Genomic DNA, 27,063 nt, shown 5'->3' on the forward strand with positions numbered 1-27,063 from the left:
TTTTTAGTCAACCTAACAGCAAAAGTATGCCTAGCAGTACTCAAGACAAATACTGTAAATGTGAAATCAAGTGGTTTGTTTTTTCCTCTATATTTCATTTTAGATGGACAATAACACTGCCTATCCAGACAACTAGAGTAAGGCACTGAAACTTGAATGTTTTACACATCTGCATTTTACCTTTGAACTTTGTTGTCCTTTATCTCTTCCATCTCACTTTTCTTTGTTGTAATAGTCTACATTCCGCCACTCAATGTCTTGTCTTTTAATGTATGTACACTACCGTTCATAAGTTTGGGGTCACTTAGAAATGTACTTGTTTTTGAAAGAAAAGCACATTTTTGGTCCATTAAAATAACATCAAATTGATCAGAAATACAGTGTAGACATTGTTAATGTTGTAAATGACTCTTGTAGCTGGAAACAGCCGATTTGTAATGGAATATCTACATAGGCGTACAGATGCCCATTATCAGCAACCATCACTCCTGTGTTCCAATGGCACAGATACTGCTCCAGATACTCAACTAGTCTAAAGAAGGCCAGTTTTATTGCTCTTTAATCAGGACTACAGTTTTCAGCTGTGCTAACATAATTGCTAAGGGGTTTTCTAATGATCAACTTGGATTAGCTAACACAACATGTCATTGGAACACAGGAGTGATGGTTGCTGATAATGAGCCTCTGTACGCCTATGTAGATATTCCATAAAAATTTGCCGTTTCCAGCTACAATAGTCATTTACAACATTAACAATGTCTACACTGCATTTCTGATCAATTTGATGTTATTTTAATGTTTTTTTTTTTTTTTGCTTTTCTTTTAAAAACAAGGACATTTCTAAGTGACCCCAAACTTATGAACGGTAGTATATGTAACATGCCTTATGACTGTGCTCTAGACTACATAAAAATACATGTCTATCATCACATTCAGTGGTAGACCCATCCCATAACACAATAACAACATTACATACAGTGTGTTAAGGTAATCATAGCTTTTGTATTACCGTGTTATTACTATGTTATAAGAAATTGCTGTCATCATTTTATTTAAAATATTGATCATTTCAAAGCAGAACACAAAATGGATATTTGTATACATCAATTGTTTTTCCATGATCAGGATTTTCAACAAATACTAATTTGTCATCAGCTTTCTGTTCCTCGAACACAATGATCTAAAATAATGAAAAAAGGATCCATTAAACAAACCATTCTAGCCTGTTTATGTATCTGTACGTGTCTTGATTTGAGGATGAACTGTAGAAATAAAGTCTGATACACACTTTATAAGAATACATGGTAGTGTAAACATGAGAACTTCTGAAAACACCTCAGAAGACTAGAACCCTATATCTATTAGAAATTAAAAGGAGCTTTTTTCAATTCTACCTGATTATTTCCACTTTTAAGCCAAGGTCCAGGGAGGTAGAGAGTTTTCTGGGGACCGATGGACCAGTGGCGTCCAAGATTCTGCCCGTTGATAAAGACCACTCCTTTACTCCAGCCCTGTGGACGGAAACACTGTAATCAGTGACTTGACAATCAGAGTTTAGAGTTTCTCTGGGAACTTCTTTCATCAGTATGTGTGTCTGATGAGGGATGGGCCTACTACACTATACACCAATAAACCAGAGATAGGTCTACCATACTATACGAATAAACCAGCAGGGACACAGTATGGACAGGTGGGGATCTCTATCATAACCACAGAGCCTGTTGGGCTACTTTACACACAGGCAGTCTGATGAAGGTGTCTCTGGGATGGCCGTCCACATACAGCATGCCCTGGAAGAACCCTGGGAAGGAAGGCTTCTGGGGGACTGAGTTCCACTGGCTTGCTGCACTGAGTCTGAAACATGGGAGGAGATCACCCTATTATAACACAGGAAATCACTGACTAGCATTACAATACGAATCATCTAAACTTTAATGGTCAAATGCAGTCATTTTTATCTCAATATGAAGTCATTTATGGGTAACAATTAAGGACCTTGCTGTGATTGTTTTCAATTAAAAAATAAACAAAAATAGCTTCTTAGCAAAGGGCAATTTCTCAAGCAAGAATTTTGCTTGGACTGTTTGAGAGTGGTCTGAGTGGGGAGGGGAAAACTGAAAATTAGCTGTTTATTGGCAGAGATGTTTTGAACTCTCTTATTGGTCTATTAACTAATTACCGCATGGTGATGTCACCATGGAAGGCCAAAACTCCCTCCTACCAAAACAGGCTGAAATTTCAGGTGGTCTTTTCAAACAGCTATTACACTAAAAGGGCATTACGCAAATGTTTACAATTTTGCAGTATTATTCCAACCTCATAGTGTGGAAATATATATAAAACACAGAATAATCCCATTTATGACTGCATTGGGCCTATAAGACAACCTGATATGCCAGTTAAACTTACAATGACAACAGTTATACAACGGTTGGGTCTAATCCTTGACGCTGATTGGTTAAAACCGCATTCCAGTCGGTGTCTTTTCCACAAGTTACCACCATGAAAGCTATGATGGTGAAATGTATATTTACTCTGTTCCATCTCACTATGCAATCCACTGTCTCAGCCCAGCCAGACAATTTATAATCTTAATATCCACTGTAAAAAGCATCTAGACATTATATCCCATTTCTTTTAGACGAGTAATTGGTTTTCAATTGCGGAGATTTGTATAAAACTTGCAGTCTGTATCTCTGACATTTGCAACATTGTTTCAATATTGAAATTCGATCTCCAGCTGTCTCATAGTAATTAACGTGTAGGGATCGGAAGTGGGAATGAGACAGATATGCAGCTTTTCTCAGCCAGTCGAAATCATGAATCAGCATAATTTTTATGGACATATACAAAGAAATGTCCATAAAAAAAACAGGTAAAACTAAACGAAACACAGCTAGTTTGTTTTCTTTCCAGCTTCAGTTTGAAGTGATTGTGTTAGCTGTGTTGTTGGCTAACTCTCTGAACAACCGTGTCCTGACGAGAGAGCACATTTTCTGTGCCAGGTGAAATCGAGCATCATTAGCTCATTCTTATGAATGTATCCAAATAAAAGCCACAAGAAAACAGCTTAAACAAATGCAAATGCAGCTACTTTGCTGTTATTCTGGCTGCACTGTTTGACATGACTGTAAATTAGCCATAGTTGGCTAGCTAGAAAGCAAGGGATAAGAACGTTGCCAGCCAGTACGGCAATAGAACATTTAGAAAGAACGACTGGGTCAAGTCCATAGATGCAGAACAAAAAGGACTTAACGACTGGGTCGCGTCTCTGGCAACCAAACCGATAGAACGAACGACCAGCCGGCTTGGGTAGCAACCCTAGATTTGTGTCAGGACGATATCTCGTTGAAGGATGAAATAGTATGAATAAATTAATCAAAATGAAGTTCATGAAAATATGTCAATCATTTTTTGAATATGTTGGTAACCCGTTGTATAAAAGTGATAATGCCCTCGAAGCTGGTGCGTTTCAATTCAGGATATAGGTGTGCTGCCGGCCTTCGACTTTGTCTCGGGCCTAACAACACCCGGGCATTATCACTTAAATTATAAACTGTAAGAGCCAGAATGGACCTTATTGTTGTATAAATTAAATGATCAGGACAAACCTCTTTAGGAAGTTTGGCTTCATATCCAAACAGTAGATTGTAAAGTCCTTCAGAGGCACGTGGTTCAATACAATATCTCCCACCAGACCTAGAACAGGGTGATAATGCAACTAAAGATTAAGATCTGCATGGGCGAGTAACAATGCAATTATTCCAAGACCTCATGGATACGGTCACTATTTGTTGAGCATTCAGGTCTATCCACTTTAACGACTATGTACAGTTGTCACAGCAATGAAGGATTAAACCTGAAGGTCTACAGTGCCTTTAATGTACGCTTTGTGCCATGGAATTCTGATTGTTAAAGTGGTAGTAACTAAGAATAGCATACCTTTACGCTGATCATCTAGGGCTTTCCCATAATTCACTCTTCCACAGTTCTCCACAAGTAAACTCAATGTTTGCTCTCCCTTCAATGGAAAATACATAAAACATGTGGAAACCACTAATTGATGCACTACAGTCAACAATGCATAGTACCCAAAGACAATAGAAGAACATGTGGCTTTCAGTTGGACTGCAGAGAGTAATTGATCCAATCTTCCGCTGTGCTATAGGACAGCATGGATTTGTTTTCCAATAACAGGCAGGTGCAAAGTTAGTGATTACGATTCTTCTTTGTTAGAACAACATTTGTCTGAAAACTTTGTTGGCTTAATCCTGGCACCTTAGTAACACACTCATTGATCAGCATCACCAGAAGCTTTCACCTCTATCACGGTGTTGAATATAAACTAGCCAGTTTACAAAGCAGCTCAGCAGCACACCTATAGACTGAATCTAAACACACAGTATCACCATACCTTCCCATCAGGCAGTGCAAACTCCACCGATTTATAGTCCAGGACACCAACAAAGTGTCTGTCCACAAACACCTAGAAGACAAGCCAACTGTATTAGTACAAATGATGTATTGTCATACAGTATAGTATAGTATAGTATAGTATAGTATAGTATAGTGCATTCATGCCATGTAGCTGTCTGTCTGTACTCACCAGGGCTCTGTCTTTAACATTGTTCCTGGAGTTCAGAAGGCCTCCACTGCTGATGGTGGTCTCATATAGAGTGTAGCCATAGGACTGACCATTATTACTGTTGACCGGAAGGTTCTCCATGTTGACAGGCTTCTCTGACTTCAAGGGCTTGATGATGAAACAATGTCAATGTAGTGCAGTCAATTAAATTAAGAACATTATGGAATCAACATCAACCCTTGAAGAGATAGAGTATTGCCAGGTCTCAGCTGACAGCATGCTACTTGACCCTTAGCTCACCTCAGTAAACTGCAGGCTCTCCCACAGTGACAGATGCTGCTGAATGATGACAGGCTCATACACTCTCCTGGCCTGGAGAGAGGGAACCTCAGGAAGCTTCTCACCTGAGACACACAGATACATGTGCCAGCTAGACATTTTTTCTCAAATTGCATATGGTGCCTGTTTTCCAAAACGTGAATAGTATTTTATGTGAATGTTTGAAAGAGAAAGCTTACTGTGAAACTGGCTGAATAAATTCCTCAAGAGCTGATACTTGGTGGTGTAATCTCCAGCCTCGGATAACGGAGCATCATAATCTAAAAAATAAAATAAAAAAAAGATTCAGATGACAACTTTTTTCTTTGCAAGTAATATTACATTTGATAGGATAAATAAAACCTACCATAGCTGCCGACCTGAGGTTTGTAGGTGCCAAGGTTCGCCACAGCTCCATTCATGAAGCCAAAGCTGGTTCCACCATGGAACATATAGAGGTTGATGGATACACCTGGCTCCAGTATCTGTGACACCACAGCCAACATGTCTACCAGAAAAGGAGACAGACCGAATCAATGCTAGACGGTGGGCAATCATACAGTCCTTAGATTGATGGATGGATGGTCCTGTGTGGCTCAGTTGGTAGAGCATGGCACTTACAATGCCAGGGTTGTTCGATTCCCAAGAGGGACCAATACAAACAAAATATGATGTATGCATTCACTAGTGTAAGTTGCTCTGGGCAAGAGTGTCTGCGAAATGACAAAGAGTAAAATATGGATGAACTTTAAGAGTTGCTATAACTAGAGGTTATATGACATGATCATAACCTAGTTTGTAATGAAACTTACCCTCTGCTGGAAACACGTGGTGAGATTCACTCCAGACATCGAACCACCCAGACCAGTACTCCATTACAAGCAGAGGTTTCTGGGGCTACAGTAAGGGCAAAGTCACACTTCATCTTTGGACCACTATGTTTTCTCAGATGCAAGACAAAATAGAAGAAAATAGAGAATCATTGGCACTATACCTGGATGTACGCTAAATATTGTATTGTTCCGTAGGCCAGTCTTTGAAGGTTTACCGTCTTGAGAACTTAAGAGAGGAGGGGTTCAAGTGAAGAACAATGTAGACTAAAGAAGGATATTTTCTTGCAGCATCATTACTCTATTGAAAGCAAATGAAATGGCACAAATATGTGCTACAATGTACATGACCAAATATCAAGATCTAGCAATAGAAAACCATTACCTCCGTCCACTCCTCCACATTTGAGCCCCTCCCGGTTGTCTGATGTCAGCAGGAGTTCATTGGTTCCTCTGGATAGTAGAGCCTGCCAATGAGAATACAGTTTCACTATACATTTATAGGTCACTGCAAAAGTCTATACTGGGCATACAGTATGATGCAGATGGTGAGAAACAGTACAGTATCACAGTACCTCCTTTATAAAAGGCATGTATTGTTCATCCTTTGCATATGAGCCATACTCATTCTCCACTTGAACTGCAATGATGGGGCCTCCCTCTTCAAACTATAAAGCAAAGAGGACAACATGTATTGACAGCTAGCCCACTAACACCCCTGCGAACCGCTCTAACAGATATCAGGACTTAATAACTTGGATAATAAGGCAACTCATTTACGTACTTGTAGAGGCTTAATTATTGGGATGAGTTTGTCGAAGAAAGAGTTCACTGCTTCTGTGAAGCCAGGGTAGGTTGTCCTCAACTTCATGTTTTTGTCACGTAACAGCCAGCTTAAAAGAAAATAACCATTATAAGGATGTCTCATTCAACATGTTGGTTTGCTTTCCAGGATTCATCCAATGGCATTGAGGAGTATACCACCTCAGTCATCGGCTTCATCAATAAGTACATCAACGACGTCTTCCCCACAGTGAATGTATGTATGCACATATCCCAACCAGAAGCTATGGATTACAGGCAACATCCACATCGGGCTAAAAGTCTAGAGCTGCCACTTTCAAGGAGCGGGACACTAATCTGGACGCTTATAAGAAATCCCACTATGCCCTCAGACGAACCATTAAGATTGAATCCTACTACACCGACTCTGACACTCGTCGGATGTGGCAGGGCTTGAAAACTATTACGGACTACGAAGGGGAACCCAGACACGAGCTGCCCAGTGACGCGAGCCTACCAGATGAGCTAAATGTCTTATATGCTCGCTTCGAGGCAAGCAACACTGAAGCATGCACGTGAACATCAGCTGTCCTGGATGACTGCGTGATAACGCTCTTGGTAGCCGATGTGAGCAAGACCTTTAAACAGGTCAACATTCACCAAGCGACGGGGCTAGATGGATTACCAGGACATGTAGTCAAAGCATGCGCGGACCAACTGGCAAGTGTCTTCACTGACATTTTAAACCTCCCCCTGACTGAATCTGTAATACCTACATGTTGTTTCAAGCAGACCACCATAGTCCCTGTGCCCAAGGAAGCGAAGGTAACCTGCTTAAAGGATTTCCGCCCCGTAGCACTCACGTCGGTAGCCATGAAGTGCTTTGAAAGGCTGGTCATGGCTCACATCAACAGCATCCTCCCGGATACCCTAGACCAGTGGTTCCCAAACTTTTTATAGTCCTGTACCCCTTTAAACATTCAACCTCCAGCTGCGTACCCCCTCTAGCACCAGGGTCAGCACACGCTCAAATGTTTTTTTGATATCATTGTAGGCCTGCCACACACTATACGATACATTTATTAAACATAAGAATGTGTGAGTTTCTTTCACAACCCAGCTTGTGGGAAGTGACAAAGAGCTCTTATAGGACCAGGGCACAAATAATAATAAATTATTTAGCTCATTATTTAGCCATCTTACATATAAAACCTTATTTGTTCATCAACAATTGTGAATAACTCACCACAGGTTAATGAGAAGGGTGTGCTTGAAAGGATGCACATAACTCTGCAATGTTGGGTTGTATTGGAGAGAGTCTCAGTCTTAAATCATTTTCCACACACAGTCTGTGTCTGTATTTAGTTTTCATGCTAGTGAGGGCCAAGAATCCACTCTCATTATAGGTACGTGGTTGCAGAGAGCATCAGTGTCTTAACAGTGCAATTTCCCAAGGCAAGAAACTCAGAGCAGTCCTATACAGAAATCTGGCAGTGGCTTCTGATTAAATAAAATTTTCACATAACTGCTTGTTGCAATTTTGATGAGAGTCCAGGCTCTATCGCAGCCTGCCACGACCGGGAGACTCATGGGGCGGCATACAATTGGCCCAGCGTCGTCCGGGTTAGGGGAGGGTTTGGCCGGCAGGGATGTCCTCCGCGACTCCTGTGGCGGGCCAGGCACGGTGTACGGTGTTTCCTCCGACACATTGGTACAGCTGGCTTCTGGGTTAAGTGGGCATTGTGTCAAGAAGCAGTGAAGCTTGGTTGGGTTGTGTTTTGGAGGACACATGGCTCTAGACCTTCACCTCTCCCAAATTCATACGGGAGTTGCAGCGATGAGACAAGACTGTAACGACCAATTGGATACCACGAAATTGGGGGTAAAATGTTTTATAATAATAAAATAATTGTCATGTTGTCAAAATTGTCATGTTTAGTTTCTAAATGTCTGTGCATGAGTGAAGGTTTCCCGCGAGAGAGTAACAGTTACTATGATTGGATGTTAACTATTTGACTAGGCTACCTGTATTCTTTCAAAAACAAGGACATTTTTAAGATACACTACAGTTCAAAAGTTTGGGCTATTAAAAAAAAAAATACAAATCACATTTTTATTTGGCGTACCCCTGGCTGAATTGTGCGCGTACCCCAGTTTGGGAATACCTGTCCTAGACCCACTCCAATTCGCAAACCGCCCCAACAGATCCACAGAAGACGCAATCTCAATCGCACTCCACACTGCCCTTTCCCACCTGGACAAAAGGAACACCTATGTGAGAATGCTGTTCATTGACTACAGCTCAGCGTTCAACACCATAGTACCCTCAAAGCTCATCACTAAGCTAAGGACCCTGGGACTAAACACCTCCCTCTGCAACTGGATCCTGGAACTCCTGACGGGCCGCCCCCAGGTAGGCAACAACACGTCTGCCATGCTGATCCTCAACACTGGGGGCCCTTAGGGGTGTGTACTTAGTCCCCTCCTCTACTGTACTCCCTGTTCACCCACGACTGCATGGCCAAACACGACTCCAACACCACCATTAAGTTTGCTGATGACACAACAGTGGTAGGCCTGATCACCGACAACGATGAGAGCTTATATGGAGGTGGTCAGAGAACTGGCAGTGTGGTGCCAGGACAACAACCTCTCCCTCAATGTGAGCAAGACAAAGGAGCTGATCGTGGACTACAGGAAAAGGCAGGCCGAACAGGTCCCCATTAACATCGACGGGGCTGTAGTGGAGTTGGTCGAGAGTTTCAAGTTCCTTGATGTCGACATCACCAACGAACAGTCATTGTTCAAACACACCAAGACAGTCGTGAAGAGGGCACAACAACACCTTTTCCCCCTCAGGAGTCTGAAAAGACTTGGCATGGGTTCCCAGATCCTCAAAAAGTTCTACAGCTGCACCATCGAGAGCATCCTGACCGGTTGCATCACCGCCTGGTATGGCAACTGCTCAGCATCTGACCCTAAGTCGCAACAGAGGGTAGTGCGTACGGCCCAGTACATCACTGGGGCCAAGCTTCCCGCCATCCAGGACCTATATAACAGGCCTATATAAGGATAGCCAAAAAAAGTCCAGTCACCCAAGTCATAGACTGTTTTCTCTGCTAACGCACAGCAAGCTGTACTGGAGCGCCAAGTCTAGGACCAAAAGGCTCCTTATATGCTTCTACCCCCAAGCCATAAGACTGCCGAACAATTAATCAAATGGGCACCGGACTACTTACATTGACACCTCCCCCTCCATTTGTTTTGTACACTCACTGTTTATTAGCTATGCATAGTCACTTCACCCCTACCTACATGTACAAATTACCTTGACTAACCTGTACCCCCGTACATTGACTCGGTACCGGTACCCCCTGTATTATAGCCTCGTTATTGTTATTTTATTGTGTTACTTTAGTTTATTTGGTAAGTATTTTCTTAACTCTTCTTGAACTGCATTGGTGGTTAAGGGCTTGTATAGTAAGAATTTCACGGTAAGGTCTACACTTGTATTCGGCGCATGTGACAAATAAAGTTTGATTTGATTTGACCCCTGCTACAAAGTTAAAGGATTAAAGTAATGGTAACAACCTGGGGAGCCCTCCTAAGTCCCACTCAGCACAGATGTAGGGTCCTGGCCGCAGAATCACCCAGAGCCCCAACTCTGCTGCTAGGCTGATGTACGCCCTGAGAGACACAGAGAAAAGCAGAGAGACAAAGCTCAACCGCTCTATCAAACATATTCATCACAAAATCATAAAAGTCTTCCTTACTTTAAATCCAACTGGTCCTGGAAGTTGAAAACCCCTCTCTCTGGCTCATGCAGGTTCCATGGCACATATCTGAAAGATAAAGCAGTCATTCTCAGTATCCCTCCATAGTAGAGCTGCAGTGAGTGGTGGTATAAGAGGACATGAGGTGTTCTGTGTGTCCCTACGTGGTGAGAGTGTTGACCCCACAGGCCCTCATCTTCAGCAGCCGGTCCTCCCAGTAGGCTCTGGGGACACGGAAGTAGTGGATAGAGCCCCCCAGGATGCGAAAGGGCTCTCCCTCCAGAGTGAACTGAAAGGAGTTGGCCCTCAGACCCTCTTTCTGGCTCATTCTCCTCACCTCTGGCTGCAGGCTGGAAGAAACAGACAAACCACTGTTGGAATCTCTTATGAATGTTATGAATAATCACACTTAAGACAAGAATTAGAGCGACTGTGTAGGGACTAATAAATGCATACAACTTGTAATATACTGTATGATGATAGCTATCGATTCTGGTCATAATATATGCTATGTTATTCTAAGACAGTCAATTCAACACATAATAAATATCCTTATGTAGATTGACCAATCTCAGCTAATGTCAAAATTAAGAATCTTACCTTCTACGTTGATTTTCACAAAGTCTAAAGCTGAAATAATTTTCAGTATGGCTTATACCCATCTACTGAAGCAGAGCTCACGCGGACGGCTTCAGCGAATGGAGAACAATGAAGAAAGGCCTCGAATGCTTTGAACAAGGAAAACCATTGTTGTTTCAGAACACTGCTGTTCGTTTTGTGTTGAAGCTATAGTATACTGAACAAAAATATAAACGCAACACGTAAAGTGTTGGTCCCATATTTTATGAGCTGAAATAAAAAGATCCCAGAATTGTTCCATATGCACAAAAAGCGAATTTCTCTAAAATGTTGTGCACACATGTTTACATCCCTGTTAGTGAGATTTTCTCCTTTGCCTAGATAATCTATCCTCCTGACAGGTGTGGCATATTAAGAAGCTCATAAACAGCATGATCATTACACAGGTGCACCTTGTGCTGGGAACAATAAAAGGACATTCTAAAATGAGCAGTTTGTCAAATAAGACAACGCCACAGATGCTTCAAGTCTTGAGGGATTGTGAAATTGGCATGCTGACTGCAGGAATGTCCACCAGTGGTTGCCAGAAAATTGAATGTTAATTTCTCTACCATGAGCCATCTCCAACATCGCTTTAGGGAATTTGGCAGTGCGTCCAACCAGCCTCACAACCGCAGACCACGTGTAACCATGCCAGCACAGGACTTCCACATTATGCTTCTTCACCTGCAGGATCGTCTGAGACCAGCCTCCCCGACAGTTGATGAAACCAAAGAATTTCTGCAAACTGTTAGAAACTGTCTCAGGGAAGCTCATCTGTGTGCTCGTCGTCCTCACCAAAATGACTGCAGTTTGGCGTCGTAACCGACTTCAGTGAGAAAACGCTCTCCTTCGATGGCCACTGGCACGCAGGAGAAGTGTGCTCTTCACGAATTAAACCCAGTTTCACTGTACCGGGCAGATGGAAGACTGTGTATGGCGTTGTGTGGGCCAGTGGCTTGCTGATGTCAACATTGTGAACAGAGTGCCCCATGGTGGCAGTGGGGTTATGGTATGGGCAGGCATAAGCGACGGACAAAGAACACAATTGCATTTTAGAAATGGCAATTTGAATGCACAGAGATAATGTGACGAGATCCTGAGGCCCATTGTCGTGGCATTCATCCGCCGCCATCATCTCATGTTTCAGCATGATAATGCACGGCCCCATGTTCAGTGTGTCAAATCGGAGGGCCTGTTGTCCGGACCTCTGGCAGTCTCTATGGGGGTGCCACAGGGTTCAATTCTCAGGCCGACTCTCTTCTCTGTATACATCAATGATGTCGCTCTTGCTGCTGGTGAATCTCTGATCCACCTCCACTCAGACGACACCATTCTGTATACCTCTGGCCCTTCTTTGGACACTGTATTAACTAACCTCCAGACGAGCTTCAATCCCATACAACTCTCCTTCTGTGGCCTCCAACTGCTCTTAAATGCAAGTAAAACTAAATGCATGCTCTTCAACCGACCGCTGCCCGCACCTGCCCGCCTGTCCAGCATCACTACTCTGGACGGGTCTGACTTAGAATATGTGGACAACTACAAATACCTAGGTGTCTGGTTAGACTGTAAACTCTCCTTCCAGACTAACATTAAGCATTTCCAATCCAAAATTAAATCTAGAATCGGCTTCCTATTTCGCAACAAATCATCCTTCACTCATGCTGCCAAACATACCCTCGTAAAACTGACCATCCTACCGATCCTCGACGATGTCATTTACAAAATAGCCTCCAACACTCTACTCAACTAATTGGATGCAGTCTATCACAGTGCCATCCTATTTTGTCACCAAAGCCCCATATACTACCCACCACTGCGACCTGTACGCTCTCGTTGGCTGGCTCTCGCCTCATACTCGTCACCTAACCCACTGGCTCCAGGTCATCTACAAGGCTCTGCTAGGTAAAGCCCTGCCTTATCTCAGCTCACTGGTCACCATAGCAGCACCCACCCGTAGCACGTGCTCCAGCAGGTATATCTCACTGGTCACCCCCAGAGAACTGGAAGGAAATGACTGGAACGAACTGCAAAAATCACTGAAGCTGGAGACTCATATCTCCCTCACTAGCTTTAAGCACCAGCTGTCAGAGCAGGTCACAGATCACTGCACCTGTACTTAGCCCATCTGTAAATTGCCCATCCAAGTAACTCATCCCCATACTGTATTTATTTATTTATCTTGCTCCTTTGCACCCCAGTATCTCTACTTGCACATTCATCTTCTGCACATCTACCATTCCAGTGTTTAATTGCTATATTGTAATTACTTCGCCACCATGGCCTATTTATTGCCTCACCTCCCTTATCCTACCTGATTTGCACACACTGTATATAGACTTTTCCTACTGTATTATTGACTGTATGTTTGTTTATTCCATGTGTAACTCTGTGCTGTTGTATGTGTCGAACTGCTTTGCTTTATCTTGGCCAGGTCGCAGTTGTAAATGAGAACTTGTTCTCAACTAGCCTACCTGGTTAAATAAAAGGTGAAAAAATAAATAAAATAAATACAAATGTTGCAAGGACCTGTACACGATTCCTGAAAGTTTAAAATGTCCCTGTTCTTCCATGGCCTGCATACTCACCCAACATGTCACCTATTGAGCATGTTTGGGATGCTCTGGATCGACGTGTACGACAGTGTTCCAATTCCCACCAATATCCAGCAACTTCGCATAGATGTTTTAGAGTAGTGGGACAACATTCCACATGCCACAATCAACAGCCTGATCAACTCTATGCGAAGGAGATGTGTCGTGCTGCATGAGGCAAATGGTGGTCACACCAGATACTTGCCTTGTTTCTCTGATCCAGACCACACCCTTACCATTTTTTAAGGTATCTGGGACCAACATATGCATATCTGTATTCCCAGCCATGTGAAATCCATAGATTAAGGCCTAATTAATATATTTCAATTGACTGATTTCCTTATATGAACTGTAACTCAGTAAAATCTTTGAAATTGTTGTATGTTGAGTTTATATTTTGGTTCAGTGTAGTTCATGGACCAGACCTCCACATTTGGGCCTTCAGGCTCACTTGGGATGACGATGTGATTTTAGTGATTTTCTTGAAGGTCTATGTCCCTAGAGTGGAAAATGTGTGATAGCAGTGCAGCAATGGCTGCTGTCTCTGTGTTGTCACTCTATCACCCCATTCATTTTTCACATTGTTTTTCATTGGATAAAATCCCAATGTCAGTATAAAACAAGTTATTGCTTACATATAGCCTTTAAATCATATACAATGCATTCGGAAAGTATTCCGACCCCTTGACTTTTTCCACATTTTGTTACGTTACAGCTAGAGGTCGACCGATTATGATTTTTCAACGCCGATACCGATTATCGGAGGACAAAAAAATCCGATACCGATTAATCGGCCGATTTATATATATATATATATATATATATATATAATACACACAAACATTTTTGTAATAATGACAATTGCAACAATACTGAATGAACAATGAACACTTATTTTAACTTAATATAATACATAAATACACACGCACACACACACAGCTCTGAAGTGACAATGATACTGAAGAGTCTGCATAGGAGACAAATACTCTCAACTGTTTGAATAAAAATAGAGAAAAAAAATAGAGTTTAAGTTACCTGTGATTAATGTTGAAAACAAAAACTGTCATTTCTATATGCAGGAAATCCTATTTTAATAATGGGCATGGTAAGAATTGACGACCAAAGTGCGAGTCATAATTCCCATGACACCTTCTAGCAAAATCTGAAAAGCGGTTCCTTCATTTATTCTATAGGATATTTTTAGATTCACTTAAAATAAGGTCTGTGTTTCTTGTAGGCTTACACCACCTTGCCAATTTTATAACTGTGTAGATATCCATAGGACAAGGTAACTCTGATCAATATTGGCTAAATATAAGCGAAGATAAAAACAATTGTAGAGTGGATTTATGAAAATATGTTGACAAACGTTACCTTATCCTAGTGAGATTTACACAGGTATCAAAATGTCGAGGAGGTTTAAGCCTACACGAAACACAGACCTTATTTGAAGTAGATCAAGACATTCTCTATGGAAGACATGAACGGTAAAATAACGAAGGAACCCCTTTCAAGTTCAGCCGCAAGTTATTACAGGAATTATAACGCGTCGACTATTTCTCTCTAAACCATATACCTTTGACTAATCCGGAAACTATCACCTCGAAAACAAAACGTTTATTCCGTTCCGTATTTTATCTAACGGGTGGCATCCATGAGTCTAAATATTCCTGTTACATTGCACAACCTTCAATGTTATGTCACAATTACGTAAAATTCTGGCAAATTAGTTCGCAAAGAGCCAGGCGGCCCAAACTGTTGCATATACCCTGACTCTGCATGCAATGAACGCAAGAGAAATGACACAATTTCACCTGGTTAATATTGCCTGCTAACCTGGATTTCTTTTAGCTAAATATGCAGGTTTAAAAATATATACTTGTGTATTAATTTTAAGAAAGGCATTGATGTTTATGGTTAAGTACACATTGGAGCAATGACAGTCATTGATTGATTGTTTTTTATAAGATAAGTTTAATGCTAGCTAGTAATTTACCTTTGCTTACTTCTTTCGCGGCACAGGCAGGCTCCTCGTGGAGTGCAATGTAATCAGTGTTAGAGCATTGGACTAGTTAACTGTAAGGTTGCAAGATTGGATCCCCCGAGCTGACAAGGTTCAAAATCTGTCGAGGCAGAACGTTCCTAGGCCGTCATTGAAAATAAGAATGTGTTCTTAACTGACTTGCCTAGTTAAATAAAGATTTAATAAAGGTGCAAAAAAATAAAAAATAAATAAAGGAAAATCGGCGCCCAAAAATACCGATTTCCGATTGTTATGAAAACTTGAAATCGGCCCCGATTAATCGGTCGACCTCTAGTTACAGCCTTATTCTAAAATTGATGAAATTATATTTCTTCCTCATCAATCTACACACAATACCCCATAATGACAAAGCGAAAACAAGTTTTTAGAAATGTTTGCAAATGTATTGAAAATTTAATTCAGAAATATCTTATTTACATAAATTTTCCTCTAGGAATCTGCCTGTGCTTAGCTCTATTCCTATTAATATATATTTTTTCTCCTCAATTAAAAAAAAGAGAACCTTATTTAAATAAGTATTCAGACCATTTGTTATCAGACTTTCAAAATTGAGCTCAGGTGCATCCTGTTTCCATTGATCATCCTTGATGTTTCTACAACTTGGAGTCCACCTGTGGTAAATTTAATTGATTGGACATGATTTGGAAAGGCACACACCTGTCTATATAAGGTCCCACAGTTGACAGTGCCTGTCAGAGAAAAAAAACAAGCTATGAGGTTGAAGGAATTGTCTGTGTAGCTCCGAGACAGGATTGTGTCGAGGCATAGATATGAGGAAGGGTACCAAAACATTTCTGCTTAGAAGGCCAGCATCCCAGAGTTGCCTCTTCACTGGTGACATTGAGACTGGTGTTTTGCAGGTACTATTTAATGAAGCTGCCAGTTGAGGACTTGTGAGGCGTCTTTCTCAAACTAGACACTAATGTACTTTTCCTCTTGCTCAGTTGTGCACTGGGGTCTCCCACTCCTCTTTCTATTCTGGTTAGAGCCAATTTGTGCTGTTCTGTGAAGGGATTTGTACACAGTGTTGTACGACATCTTCAGTTTCAATCGAACCCACAAATGCCGATGCTCCAGATACTCAACTAGTCTAAAGAAGGACATTTTTATTGCTTCTTTAAAATCAGGACTACAGTTTTCAGCTGTGCTAACATAATTGCAAAAAGGTTTTCTAATGGTCAATTGGCCTTTTAAAATTATAAACTTGGATTAGCTAACACAACGTGCCATTGGAACACTGTTTGGTTGCTTGTAATGGGCCTACACCTATGTAGATAATCAAATATTTATTTTGCCTTTTCCAGCTACAAAAGTCATTTACAACATTAACAATGTCTACACTGTATTTCTGATCAATTTGATGTTATTTTAATGGACAAAAAATTTGCTTTTCTTTCAAAAACAAGGACATTTCTAAGTGACCCCAAACTTATGAACCGTAGTGTACAGTCGTATGAAAAAGTTTGGGCACCCCTCTGAGGCTGCATAATAATTTACTCTGTCGTCACAGAAAATGATCACAGTGGCATGCCATTCATTTTCTAATAAAAGCTGAGTACTGGGTTATTGTCCAGACAAAGATTTTAGTGTAGCAATATTAAGTTGTATGAAATTAAATCAGATGTGAAAAATAGGCTATGCAAAAATGTGGGCACCCTTGTCATTCTGTTGATTTGAATACCTGTAACTACTTAGCACTGAATAATTGGAACACACAATTGGTTTGGTGAGCTCATTAAGCCTTGAACTTCATAAACAAGTGCATCCAATCATGAGAAAAGGTATTTAAGGTGGCCAATTGCAAGTTGTTGTTGTCTTTGACTCTCCTCTGAAGAGTGGCAACATGGGGGCCTCAAAACAACTCTCAAATGACCTGAAAACAAAGATTGTTCAACAGTATGGCTTAGAGGAAGGCTACAAAAAGCTATTGCAGAGATTTAAGCTGTCAGTGTCCACTGTGAGGAACATAGTGAGGAAATGGAAGACCACAGGCACAGTTCTTGTTAAGGCCAGAAGTGGCAGGCCAAGTAAAATATCGGAGAGGCAAAGGCGAAGGATGGTGAGAATGGTCAAAAACAGCCCACAGACCACCTCCAAAGACCTACAACATCATCTTGCTGCAGATGGTGTCACTGTGCATCGTTCAACAATTCAGCGCACTTTGCACAAGGAGAAGCTGTATGGGAGAGTGATGCGGAAGAAGCCTTTTCTGCACACACGCCACAAACAGAGTCGCTTGAGGTATGCAAACGCACATTTGGACAAGCCAGCTTCATTTTGGAATAAGGTGCTGTGGACTGATGAAACAAAGATTGAGTTATTTGGTCATAACAAGGGACGTTATGCATGGCGGCAAAAGAACAGTGTTCCAAGAAAAACACTTGCTACCCACAGTAAAATTTGGTGGGGGTTCCATCATGCTGTGGGGCTGTGTGGCCAGTGCCGGTACTGGGAATCTTGTTAAAGTTGAGGGTCGCATGGATTCCACTCAATATCAGCAGATTATTGGGAATAATGTTGAAGAATCAGTCACAAAGTTGAAGTTACGCCGGCGCTGGATATTTCAACAAGACAACGACCCAAAACACTGCTCAAATTCTACCCGGGCATTTATGCAGAGGAACAAGTACAATGTTCTGGAATGGCCATCCCAGTCCCCAGACCTGAATATCATTGAGAATCTGTGGGATGATTTGAAGCGGGCTGTCCATGCTCGGCAACCATCAAACCTAACTGAACTGGAGATGTTTGTAAGGAGGAATGGTCCAAAATACCTTCATCCAGAATCCAGACACTCATTAGAGGCTATGGGAAGCATCTAGAGGCTGTTATTTTAGCAAAAGGAGGCTCTACTAAATATTGATGTGATTTTTCTATTGGGGTGCCCAAATTTATGCACCTGTCTAATTTTGTTTTGATGCATATTGCACATTTTCTGTTAATCCAATAAACCTCATTTCGCTACTGAAATATTACTGTGTCCATCAGTTATTTGATAGATCAAAATGGAATTGCTGATCCAAACACCCAATTATTTATAAATGGAAATTGTCAGGGGTGCCCAAACTTTTTCATACGACTGTATATGCCCACTAAAAACCACTTTGCACCTCGAGTGATGAAGTAGCCACTATTAAACCACAAAACAATTGTGATAGGCGAAAAGTGGCAGTGATAGCCATGGGGAAGGAGCAGCTTTCAACTAAGAAATTATTGATAAAAAGGGTTCAACTGTTTCAGTAATTTGGAAGAATTTTGGCTTTTTGAAGTCTGACAAAGAGCAGAGCAAGGTTCAGTGCAAATTGTGCCGTAGACAGGTGGCTACCAAGTCTGGTAATACGACAAACCTTTTCACCATCTGATGCAAAATCACTCTTTGGAACATGCAGAAAGTTTGAGTTTGCACCACAGCATTGATAAACGCCCCTCAGGCACCAGCCAATCTAGGGATGGTCGCCCGAAGCAGTCAACACTGACAGTGTTTATGGCCTACGAGCAAACATCGAAAAGACAAAGACATCACAAATGCTATTATGTATTGCATTGCTAAGGACATGCTACCAATTAGCACAGTCGAAAAGGAAGGTTTCAAGAGGCTTATCAATTTAATTGACCCAGGTACGTTGTCCCTGGCCGCAAACATTTCTCACACCGCACTGCCTAAACTCTACGCTGAGTGTAGGGAAAAAGTTGAGGAACAGCTCAAGACAGATTTAACGTATTTTGCTACTACTACTGATCTGTGGTGTAGTCGCACGTCAGAGCCTTATATTAGCATCACTGTCCACTATATTGATAGAGTGGAATCTTCTAAATAAATGCCTTCAAACATACTTTCCCAGCGACCACACGGGTGACGCTATAGCAGATGGGCTCATTGATGCTCTCGCCTCCTGGGGATTCAGTCAAGACAGACAGGTCTGCAACGGATAATGGTGCGAACGTGGTGAAGGCCGCTCAAATCAACAAAATGGACCCGACTGCAATGTTTTGGACATCGTCTGCACTTGGCCATTGGTAAGTAACCTTGTCAATTGTGTATATTGTGTTAGATGAAACTAAATGTGCATTTTTTTTTCATCAACTGATTATGTTAAATATTACATTTGTACATAACTAAAGGGATTATTGTGATTTTAACTATTAAAATCTCAAGTTCTCTCTTAGAGAATGGGTAGAGACAAAAGGCTGGATCGAGCAATTGGAGTGTGTAAGAAAGTGGCAGGTGCCTTTTCCTATTCGTGTAAAAAGAAGAGACCTGGCAGTTGCTCAAAAAGAACACAACCAACCCCAGCACAAGTTGGTGACAGAGTTGCCTACCAGCTGGGTATCACATCAAAAGAGGGTGCAAAGAGTACTGGAGCAGGAGAAAGCCATTTCACAGGTCTTGTCCAGTGACAAGAAGACCTGGCACTTAGCTCCCACCTATACAGATATAGATGTTCTTGAGTCCATCAACCAGTCGAGGATCGGTAGGATGGTCAGTTTTACGAGGGTATGTTTGGCAGCATGAGTGAAGGATGCTTTGTTGCGATATAGGAAGCCGATTCTAGATTTAATTTTGGATTGGAGATGCTTAATGTGAGTCTGGAAGGAGAGTTTACAGTCTAACCAGACACCTAGGTATGTGTAGTTGTCCACGTATTCTAAGTCAGAGCCGTCCAGAGTAGTGATGCTGGACGGGCAAGCAGGTGCGGGCAGTGATCGGTTGAATAGCATGCATTTAGTTTTACTTGCGTTTAAGAGCAGTTGGAGGCCACGGAAGGAGAGTTGTATGGCATTGAAGCTCGTCTGGAGGTTAGTTAACACAGTGTCCAAAGAGGGGCCAGAAGTATACAGAATGGTGTCGTCTGCGTAGAGGTGTATCAGAGAATCACCAGCAGCAAGAGCAACATCATTGATGTATACAGAGAAGAGAGTCGGCCCGAGGATTGAACCCTGTGGCACCCCCATAGAGACTGCCAGAGGTCCGGACAACAGGCCCTCCGATTTGACACACTGAACTCTATCAGAGAAGTAGATAGTAAACCAGGCGAGGCAATCATTTGAGAAACCAAGGCTGTCGAGTCTGCCAATAAGAATGTGGTGATTGACAGAGTCGAAAGCCTTGGCCAGGTCGATGAATACGGCTGCGCAGTAATGTCTCTTATCGATGGCGGTTATGATGTCGTTTAGGACCTTGAGCGTGGCTGAGGTGCACCCATGACCAGCTCTGAAACCAGATTGCATAGCGGAGAAGGTACGGTGGGATTCAAAATGGTCGGTAATCTGTTTGTTAACTTGGCTTTCGAAGACCTTAGAAAGACCGGGTAGGAAAGATATAGGTCTGTAGCAGTTTGGGTCAAGAGTGTCTCCCCCTTTGAAGAGGGGGATGACCGCGGCAGCTTTCCAATCTTTGGGAATCTCAGACGATACGAAAGAGAGGTTGAACAGGCTAGTAATAGGGGTTGCAACAATTTCGGCAGATAATTTTAGAAAGAGAGGGTCCAGATTGTCTAGCCGGCTGATTTTTTGCCAGTACTACACCCGTTCAATACAGAGGTCATGAAACCTGATGATGGTGAAACAGAGCTCACCCGAATGAGAAATATGATGACCTAGCCACAGATGACCTCCTGGACATAGCCTCGTTAGTCGACCCTCGGTTTAAAACACACTACATCAAAGACGAGAAGGTGGGCCACATAAAAGCAAGAGCTGTCTCAGAGATGGTCAATGAGGGACATGATAACCCAAGCCCAGCACAGGGAGACGTCGCTGCTGCTTCACCACAACTGCCAGATAAAAAGAGAGTCACTCGGCAGTTTTTTCAAAAAGCCATGCTCCACCACCAAAGGTCTTACTGAAATCCAGCTGGTACAAAAGGAACTTAGCTGCTACCTTCAGTCTCCTGATGCTGACAGTGAAACCAATCCACTGGACTGGTGGAAGATCCACCCCAAAAAACTTTCCCAAAGACAGCCACCTGGCAAAGCGCTACCTGTGCATTCCTGCGACCAGCTCCCCCCCAGAGCGTGTTTTTAGCACAGGTGGCAACATAGTGACCTGCCATAGGACAGCTTTAAAGCCAGAGACCATAGACAGACTTGTCTTTCTTGCTTGTAACTTGTAAGAAAACTACCCCAACTTCAACTGTGATGCGCTAACAGTTATAATGCATATTGACTTGCACTGTTTTTTTATTTCTTGCTCATGACTTGTAAGGGTTTATAGCTTTGAAAAAAGTGGAGTTAATGTTATTTGTGAGTTCTTCTACTTCTAACAAATAAGAAACAGTAAAGCCTTTGGTTTGTTCAGGCAGGCTTGAGTCTGAAGCAGATTTGACCCTTTTTAAACATTATTTGATTAAAATTGTGATAATTACCATTAAAGCTAGACAGTATTGTCTTTCTTGCTTGTAAGACAACTACCCCAACATGAACTGTGTAGTGGCATTAGGCTAACAGTTATAATGCATATATTGACTTGCACTATTTTTTTTATTTCTTTTTCATGACTTGTAAGGGTTTACAGCTATAAAAAAGTGGAGTTAAAATGTTTTGAGTTCTACTTCTGACAATAAATAAGAAGCCTTCGGTTTGTTCAGGCATTCTTGATTCTGAAGGAGATATGCAACTTTTAATATTAATCAAATAATGTTTGTGATAATTATCGAATGAAAAAATATCATGAGAATTAATTTGCCATATCTCCCAGCCCTACGTCATACCCAAGAAGAATCAAGGCTGTAATCGCTGTCAAAGGTGCTTCAACAAAAGTACTGAGTAAAGTTTCTGAATACTTATGTAAGTGTGATATTTAATTATTTTTGCAAAATTTCTACAAACCTGTTTTTGCTTTGGGTATTGTTTGTAGATTAATGAGGATATATATATAAACACTATTTGACTGCACGTCACAATCATTTAACGCCTGCATTAATTTTTGCGTATCTTTTTTGACACGCAAAGACCCAAACAGCGTTCCATAGAAATCCTGGTTGAGAATGAAACTGAAGAAACGAACAACGAAACAGCACAGCAAGTTAGTGAAAGAAATAGGTTTTGATTATGTTTTACTGGTTATGGGGACATACGTAAATGCCAACCAAATAATTTTTGGGTCTGTTTGTGTAACCTTTATTTAACTAGGCAAGTCGGTTAAGAACAAATTCATATTTACAATGACGGCCAACCCCGGATGACGCTGGGCCAATTGTGCTCCGCCCTATGTGACTCCCAATCATGGCCGGATGTGATAGAGCCGGGATTCGAACCAGGGACTGTAGTGACGCCTCTTGCACTGAGATGCAGTGCAAGAACCGCTGCATCCATGTCTGTGTTTTAACTATTTAACTGTACTAGAATGCTTAAAAGGCAGCTAAAATTTTAAATATCGGTATCGGTTTTTTTTTGTCAAGGAAAATATCAGAATCGGACGAAAATATAATATCGGTGCATCACTAGCTGTAACGTAACAAAATGTGGAAAAAGTCAAGTGGTCTGAATACTTTCCAAATGCACTGTATCATTGGAAAGCTTAGATTCCGTTATCAATCAGACACATTTTTGGAATGTTCAGGCCAACCGAACATGTACAAATCAGAATTACCTGTATAAATTGCTTTAAAAAGGAAACCCTGATACATTTTAAACTTTGTTTGACAAGTGGTTCTTAAAGGCCATGATATTACCATTCAAATTATAATATATAACCAACTTTGAAAGCACCACCTAACACTATTGACATTAAAAATGGTGTAAGCTTAGCCATATAATTACACGTAGTGGCTATGTTTTTGGATTGTAATTTTGGTGATATAATCTCCAAATTGCGCACACACACAGCTAGAACAGAATTTAAAAAAGATTTGCAGATACAGAGCCATCACAGGATTCATGCATTAACCCCACAGAAGCCCTTCCACAATTTTCCTTCCACTTTCCACTCTGCGGTCAAACTCATCCCAAACCATCTCAATTGGATTGAGGTCGGATGATTGTGGAGGCCAGGTCATCTGATGCAGCACTCCATCACTCTCCTCCTTGGTCAAATAGCCCTTACACAGCTTGGAGGTGTATTTTGGGTCATTGTCCTGTTGAAAAACAAATGATAGTCCCACTAAGCGCAAAACAGATGGGATGGCGTATCGCTGCAGAATCTTCTGGTAGCATTGCTGGTTAAGTGTGCCTTGAATTCTAAATACATCACAGATAGTGTCACCAGCAAAGCACCCCCACACCTCCTCCTCCATGCTTCTTATTATTGGTGTCCTTTAGTAGTGGTTTATTTGCAGCAATTCAACCATGAAGGCCTGATTCACGCAGTCTCCTCTGAACAGCTGATGTTGATGTGTCTGTTGAACTCTGAAGCATTTTTTGGGCTGCAATTCCTGAGGCTGGTAATTCTAATGAACTTGTCCTCTGCAGCAGAGGTAACTCTGGGTCTTCCTTTCCTGTGGCGGTCCTCATGAGAGCCAGTTTCATCATCGCGCTTGATGGTTTTTGCGACTGCACTTGAAGTCACTTTGAAAGTTCTTAAAATGTTCCAGATTGACTGACCTTCATGTGTTAAAGTAATGGAGTGTCATTTCTCTTTGCTTATTTGAGCTGTTCTTGCCATAATATGGACTTGGCCTTTTACCAAATAAGGCTATCTAATGTATGCCAGCTCTACCTTGTCACAACCCAACTGATTGGCTCAAATGCGTTAAGAAGGAAAGCAATTCCACAAATTAACAAGGCACACCTGTTAATTTAAATGCATTTCAGGTGACTACCTCATGAAGCTGGTTGAGAGAATTTCAAGAGTGTGCAAAGCTGTCATCAAGGCAAAGGGTGGCTACTTTGAAGAATCTCAAATATTAAATATATTTTGATGTGTTATTTCATAATTTTTTAAAATGTCTTCACTATTATTCTACAATGTAGAAAATAGTACAAATAAACAAAAAAAAACGTGGTTTGAGTAGGTGTCTCAACTTTTGATTGGTAGTGTATAAAGACATTAAATTCCCAGAATAAAGAATCTGCCCAAAAAGCTGTCAGAGTTGCTTATTTCTGAAGATGTTATGATCAATAATTGCAGTATCTTTAAACATGTCAAATGTATATGTACATGTGAGTAGTCATGGATGTGAGCTGATAAATATATGCAATGTTATCCTATTAAGTGTTTTCATAAAACAGAGGACTAGAAACTTGCACAAGTCCATAGGAATACCAATACATTTTAAAGTGAGCTCCAAAAAGTATTGGGACAGTGACACAGCTCTGTACTCCAACACTTTGGATTCAATACAATGACGTTAAAGTGCAGACTGACTGGTATTTTCATCCATATCGGGTGAACCGTTTAGAAATTACAACACTTTTTGTACATAGTACCCCCATCTTAGGGGACCAAACGTATTGGGACAAATGAACTTATGTGAATTAAAGTAGTCAAAAGTTTAGTATTTGGTCCCATATTCTTAGCACGCAATGATTACATCAAGCTTATGACTCTACAAACTTGTTGGATGTGTGAGAATATTTGAAGATCAATACACAACACAGAGGATTAAAAGGTTAAAAGGTCAAGAGGGAAATAATGATCAATGGAAATAGTTGTTTTTCAGTTCAACATCTGTTTAGAATCTGTATAGGGGTTTCAGTCCTGGACTCATAGCTACATGTGGCAAGTTTTCATTAGTTCAAATTGTTTATACATTGATCCTGAAATGGGATACTTGTTATCTGGCCATTGGGAACATTTTATTGCAGGAATTGGTCAACCACAGGCTAGGGTTGGGGGTATAAAACTAAATCCTGTCTCAGTGGAGAGAAACACTGAGGACAGGGAAGCATGACCAGCTACTTCCCAACATAACAACTATGATTTGTTATCTTTGAATAAATATATTTTTCTCCCCCCTGATTTGCTTTGCGGCCTGTGTTATCGAAGAATAACATCAACGCTAACACTCCAGGTCGCAGTTGTAAATGAGAACTTGTTCTCAACTGGCCTACCTGGTTAAATAAAGGTGAAATTAAAACTTGGTGCCGTGAACCGGATGAATTGGTCTTGAACAACAAGAAAACTCAACCCACTTTCCACTGTGGTGTTATTTCCCTCATTGACTTCTTACCTCAAAATTGCCTTGCTATTCATGTTGAATAAATTAATCTGTTAATATGAACTAAGGAAGCGGATAAATCGTTCAGTTTACCTCTTGCCTACTACTGTAGACTGTCTGAAATGAGATGTAGGCCTATCAGGGGCTATAGGGTACCTGTCTTTATCAAAGCAAACCATGGCAAAATTGAATAACATTCGTAAACCCAGATTTGAGTCTGCAGCCTATGCCTATTGAAATGACAAGTTAATCTCGCAGATGGGCCATTTATAACGGTTTGTAGTCTTAACGTCTGGCAAATAATAAAACAACAATTGCCAGAAATAGTTTAACTTTCGTTTTTTTAAATGTTTGTCCAAGTGTTTCTTGCTCAGAGATTGAGATTCTCTGTCCAACTTTCATCACTCAAACTCTCCTGTTGGATTTATCTACAGTTATGTGCATGCGCAAAGAGGATTCATTTACAAATATAAACCTGGTTCGAGCCCTGAATGCTGACTGGCTGAAAGCCGTGGTATATCAGGACATATACCACCGGTATGACAAATTACTTTTTACAGTTGTAATTACGTTGGTAACCATGTATATTATAGCAATAAATCGGGATAGTCGGGATAGTTTCAGGCCTTTTGGTCGGGTTTTGAATGATCATTAGGCTAGAAATTTTAGCTTGACCTGACAACCCTGGTTACATGGATAAAACGTTTGAGTTTTTTCCCCATTACAATCTAGGTTATAGCACCAAATGGTAAGATTCCTGTATTGCAAGTTCGCCTGACCTGTCTTTTTACTGATTTTGATGTAAGGACAAAACGTGATACAATATATTGCAACTATCCGTTTCATAGTGCCTATTGAAAGCTTGCAATATTTTACGCCTAACACGGACAATGTAAACTAAAGGCTACTGCCTGCTAAAAATCGAATTATGATAGACTAATGAGAAACACTGTGGATTTTGTCAGAACTGAGTCAGACTTACCACTTGCATTAGGTTTGGAGTTGTGTGTAATTCGGGTGAAAATGATATTTTAATTCATTATGGTCTATAGCTCTCACCTGTATTTTCCCCTTGAGTGAATCGCCTGTATAGTATTATTCCTGTTCTTCCGGTGTGGTCTTTGAAGGCGTGGGCTGTCAAACCAGCTGTTGCAACGCTGTAAAGTTATTCGTAAACCATTTTTAATGCATCCATGGTCGTCAGGCTGTCTCTCACACGACAGCGGTATGCCATTCTCGGATATATTTTATTTGAATTCATACGGTAAGGCCAAAGATTGTTGGAACTAAATCAAGATACTAAATCAAGACCACAGCCTGTCGTTTCAAATGGAAACAAGGGGGTCATAGTGGGCAGAACAAGTAGGGAGGTGGGCAGAGCCAAGCACGAGCTAGCGAGACCCTATTGGTGCGTTATAA

General features: G+C 41.2%; 1 protein-coding gene across 1 annotated transcript; it reads right to left on the reverse strand.

Annotated features, from left to right (window-relative positions):
- Positions 1-804: 804 nt before the first annotated feature.
- On the reverse strand, positions 805-26,878 carry glb1l2 (galactosidase beta 1 like 2). The gene is made up of 19 exons (XM_038973542.1): positions 26,704-26,878; positions 10,454-10,639; positions 10,290-10,358; positions 10,108-10,203; positions 6,518-6,626; positions 6,309-6,401; positions 6,119-6,200; positions 5,898-5,962; positions 5,716-5,800; positions 5,271-5,411; positions 5,104-5,184; positions 4,886-4,989; positions 4,607-4,753; positions 4,415-4,486; positions 3,943-4,021; positions 3,612-3,699; positions 1,740-1,854; positions 1,395-1,511; positions 805-1,180 (listed from the first exon to the last, which is right to left on the reverse strand). The coding sequence occupies exons 2-19, from the start codon at positions 10,615-10,617 to the stop codon at positions 1,070-1,072; spliced, it is 1,818 nt and encodes a 605-aa protein (XP_038829470.1). The 5' UTR covers positions 10,618-10,639; positions 26,704-26,878; the 3' UTR covers positions 805-1,069.
- Between the last annotated feature and the right edge of the window lie 185 nt (positions 26,879-27,063).

Source organism: Salvelinus namaycush, chromosome 34, assembly GCF_016432855.1.
Source record: "Salvelinus namaycush isolate Seneca chromosome 34, SaNama_1.0, whole genome shotgun sequence".
In the NCBI taxonomy this organism is placed as follows: domain Eukaryota; kingdom Metazoa; phylum Chordata; class Actinopteri; order Salmoniformes; family Salmonidae; genus Salvelinus; species Salvelinus namaycush.

What these genes read in the sequence shown, in the direction of transcription:
- glb1l2 (XM_038973542.1), bottom strand. Translation starts at nt 10,617, where the DNA reads ATGAGCCAGAAAGAGGGTCTGAGGGCCAACTCCTTTCAGTTCACTCTG. An exon ending in ATGTGGAGGAGTGGACGGAG is followed by an intron (nt 5,963 to 6,118) that starts GTAATGGTTTTC and finishes TCCTCTCTTAAG; the next exon opens with TTCTCAAGACGGTAAACCTT. An exon ending in AATATTTAGCGTACATCCAG is followed by an intron (nt 5,801 to 5,897) that starts GTATAGTGCCAA and finishes CCCTTACTGTAG; the next exon opens with CCCCAGAAACCTCTGCTTGT.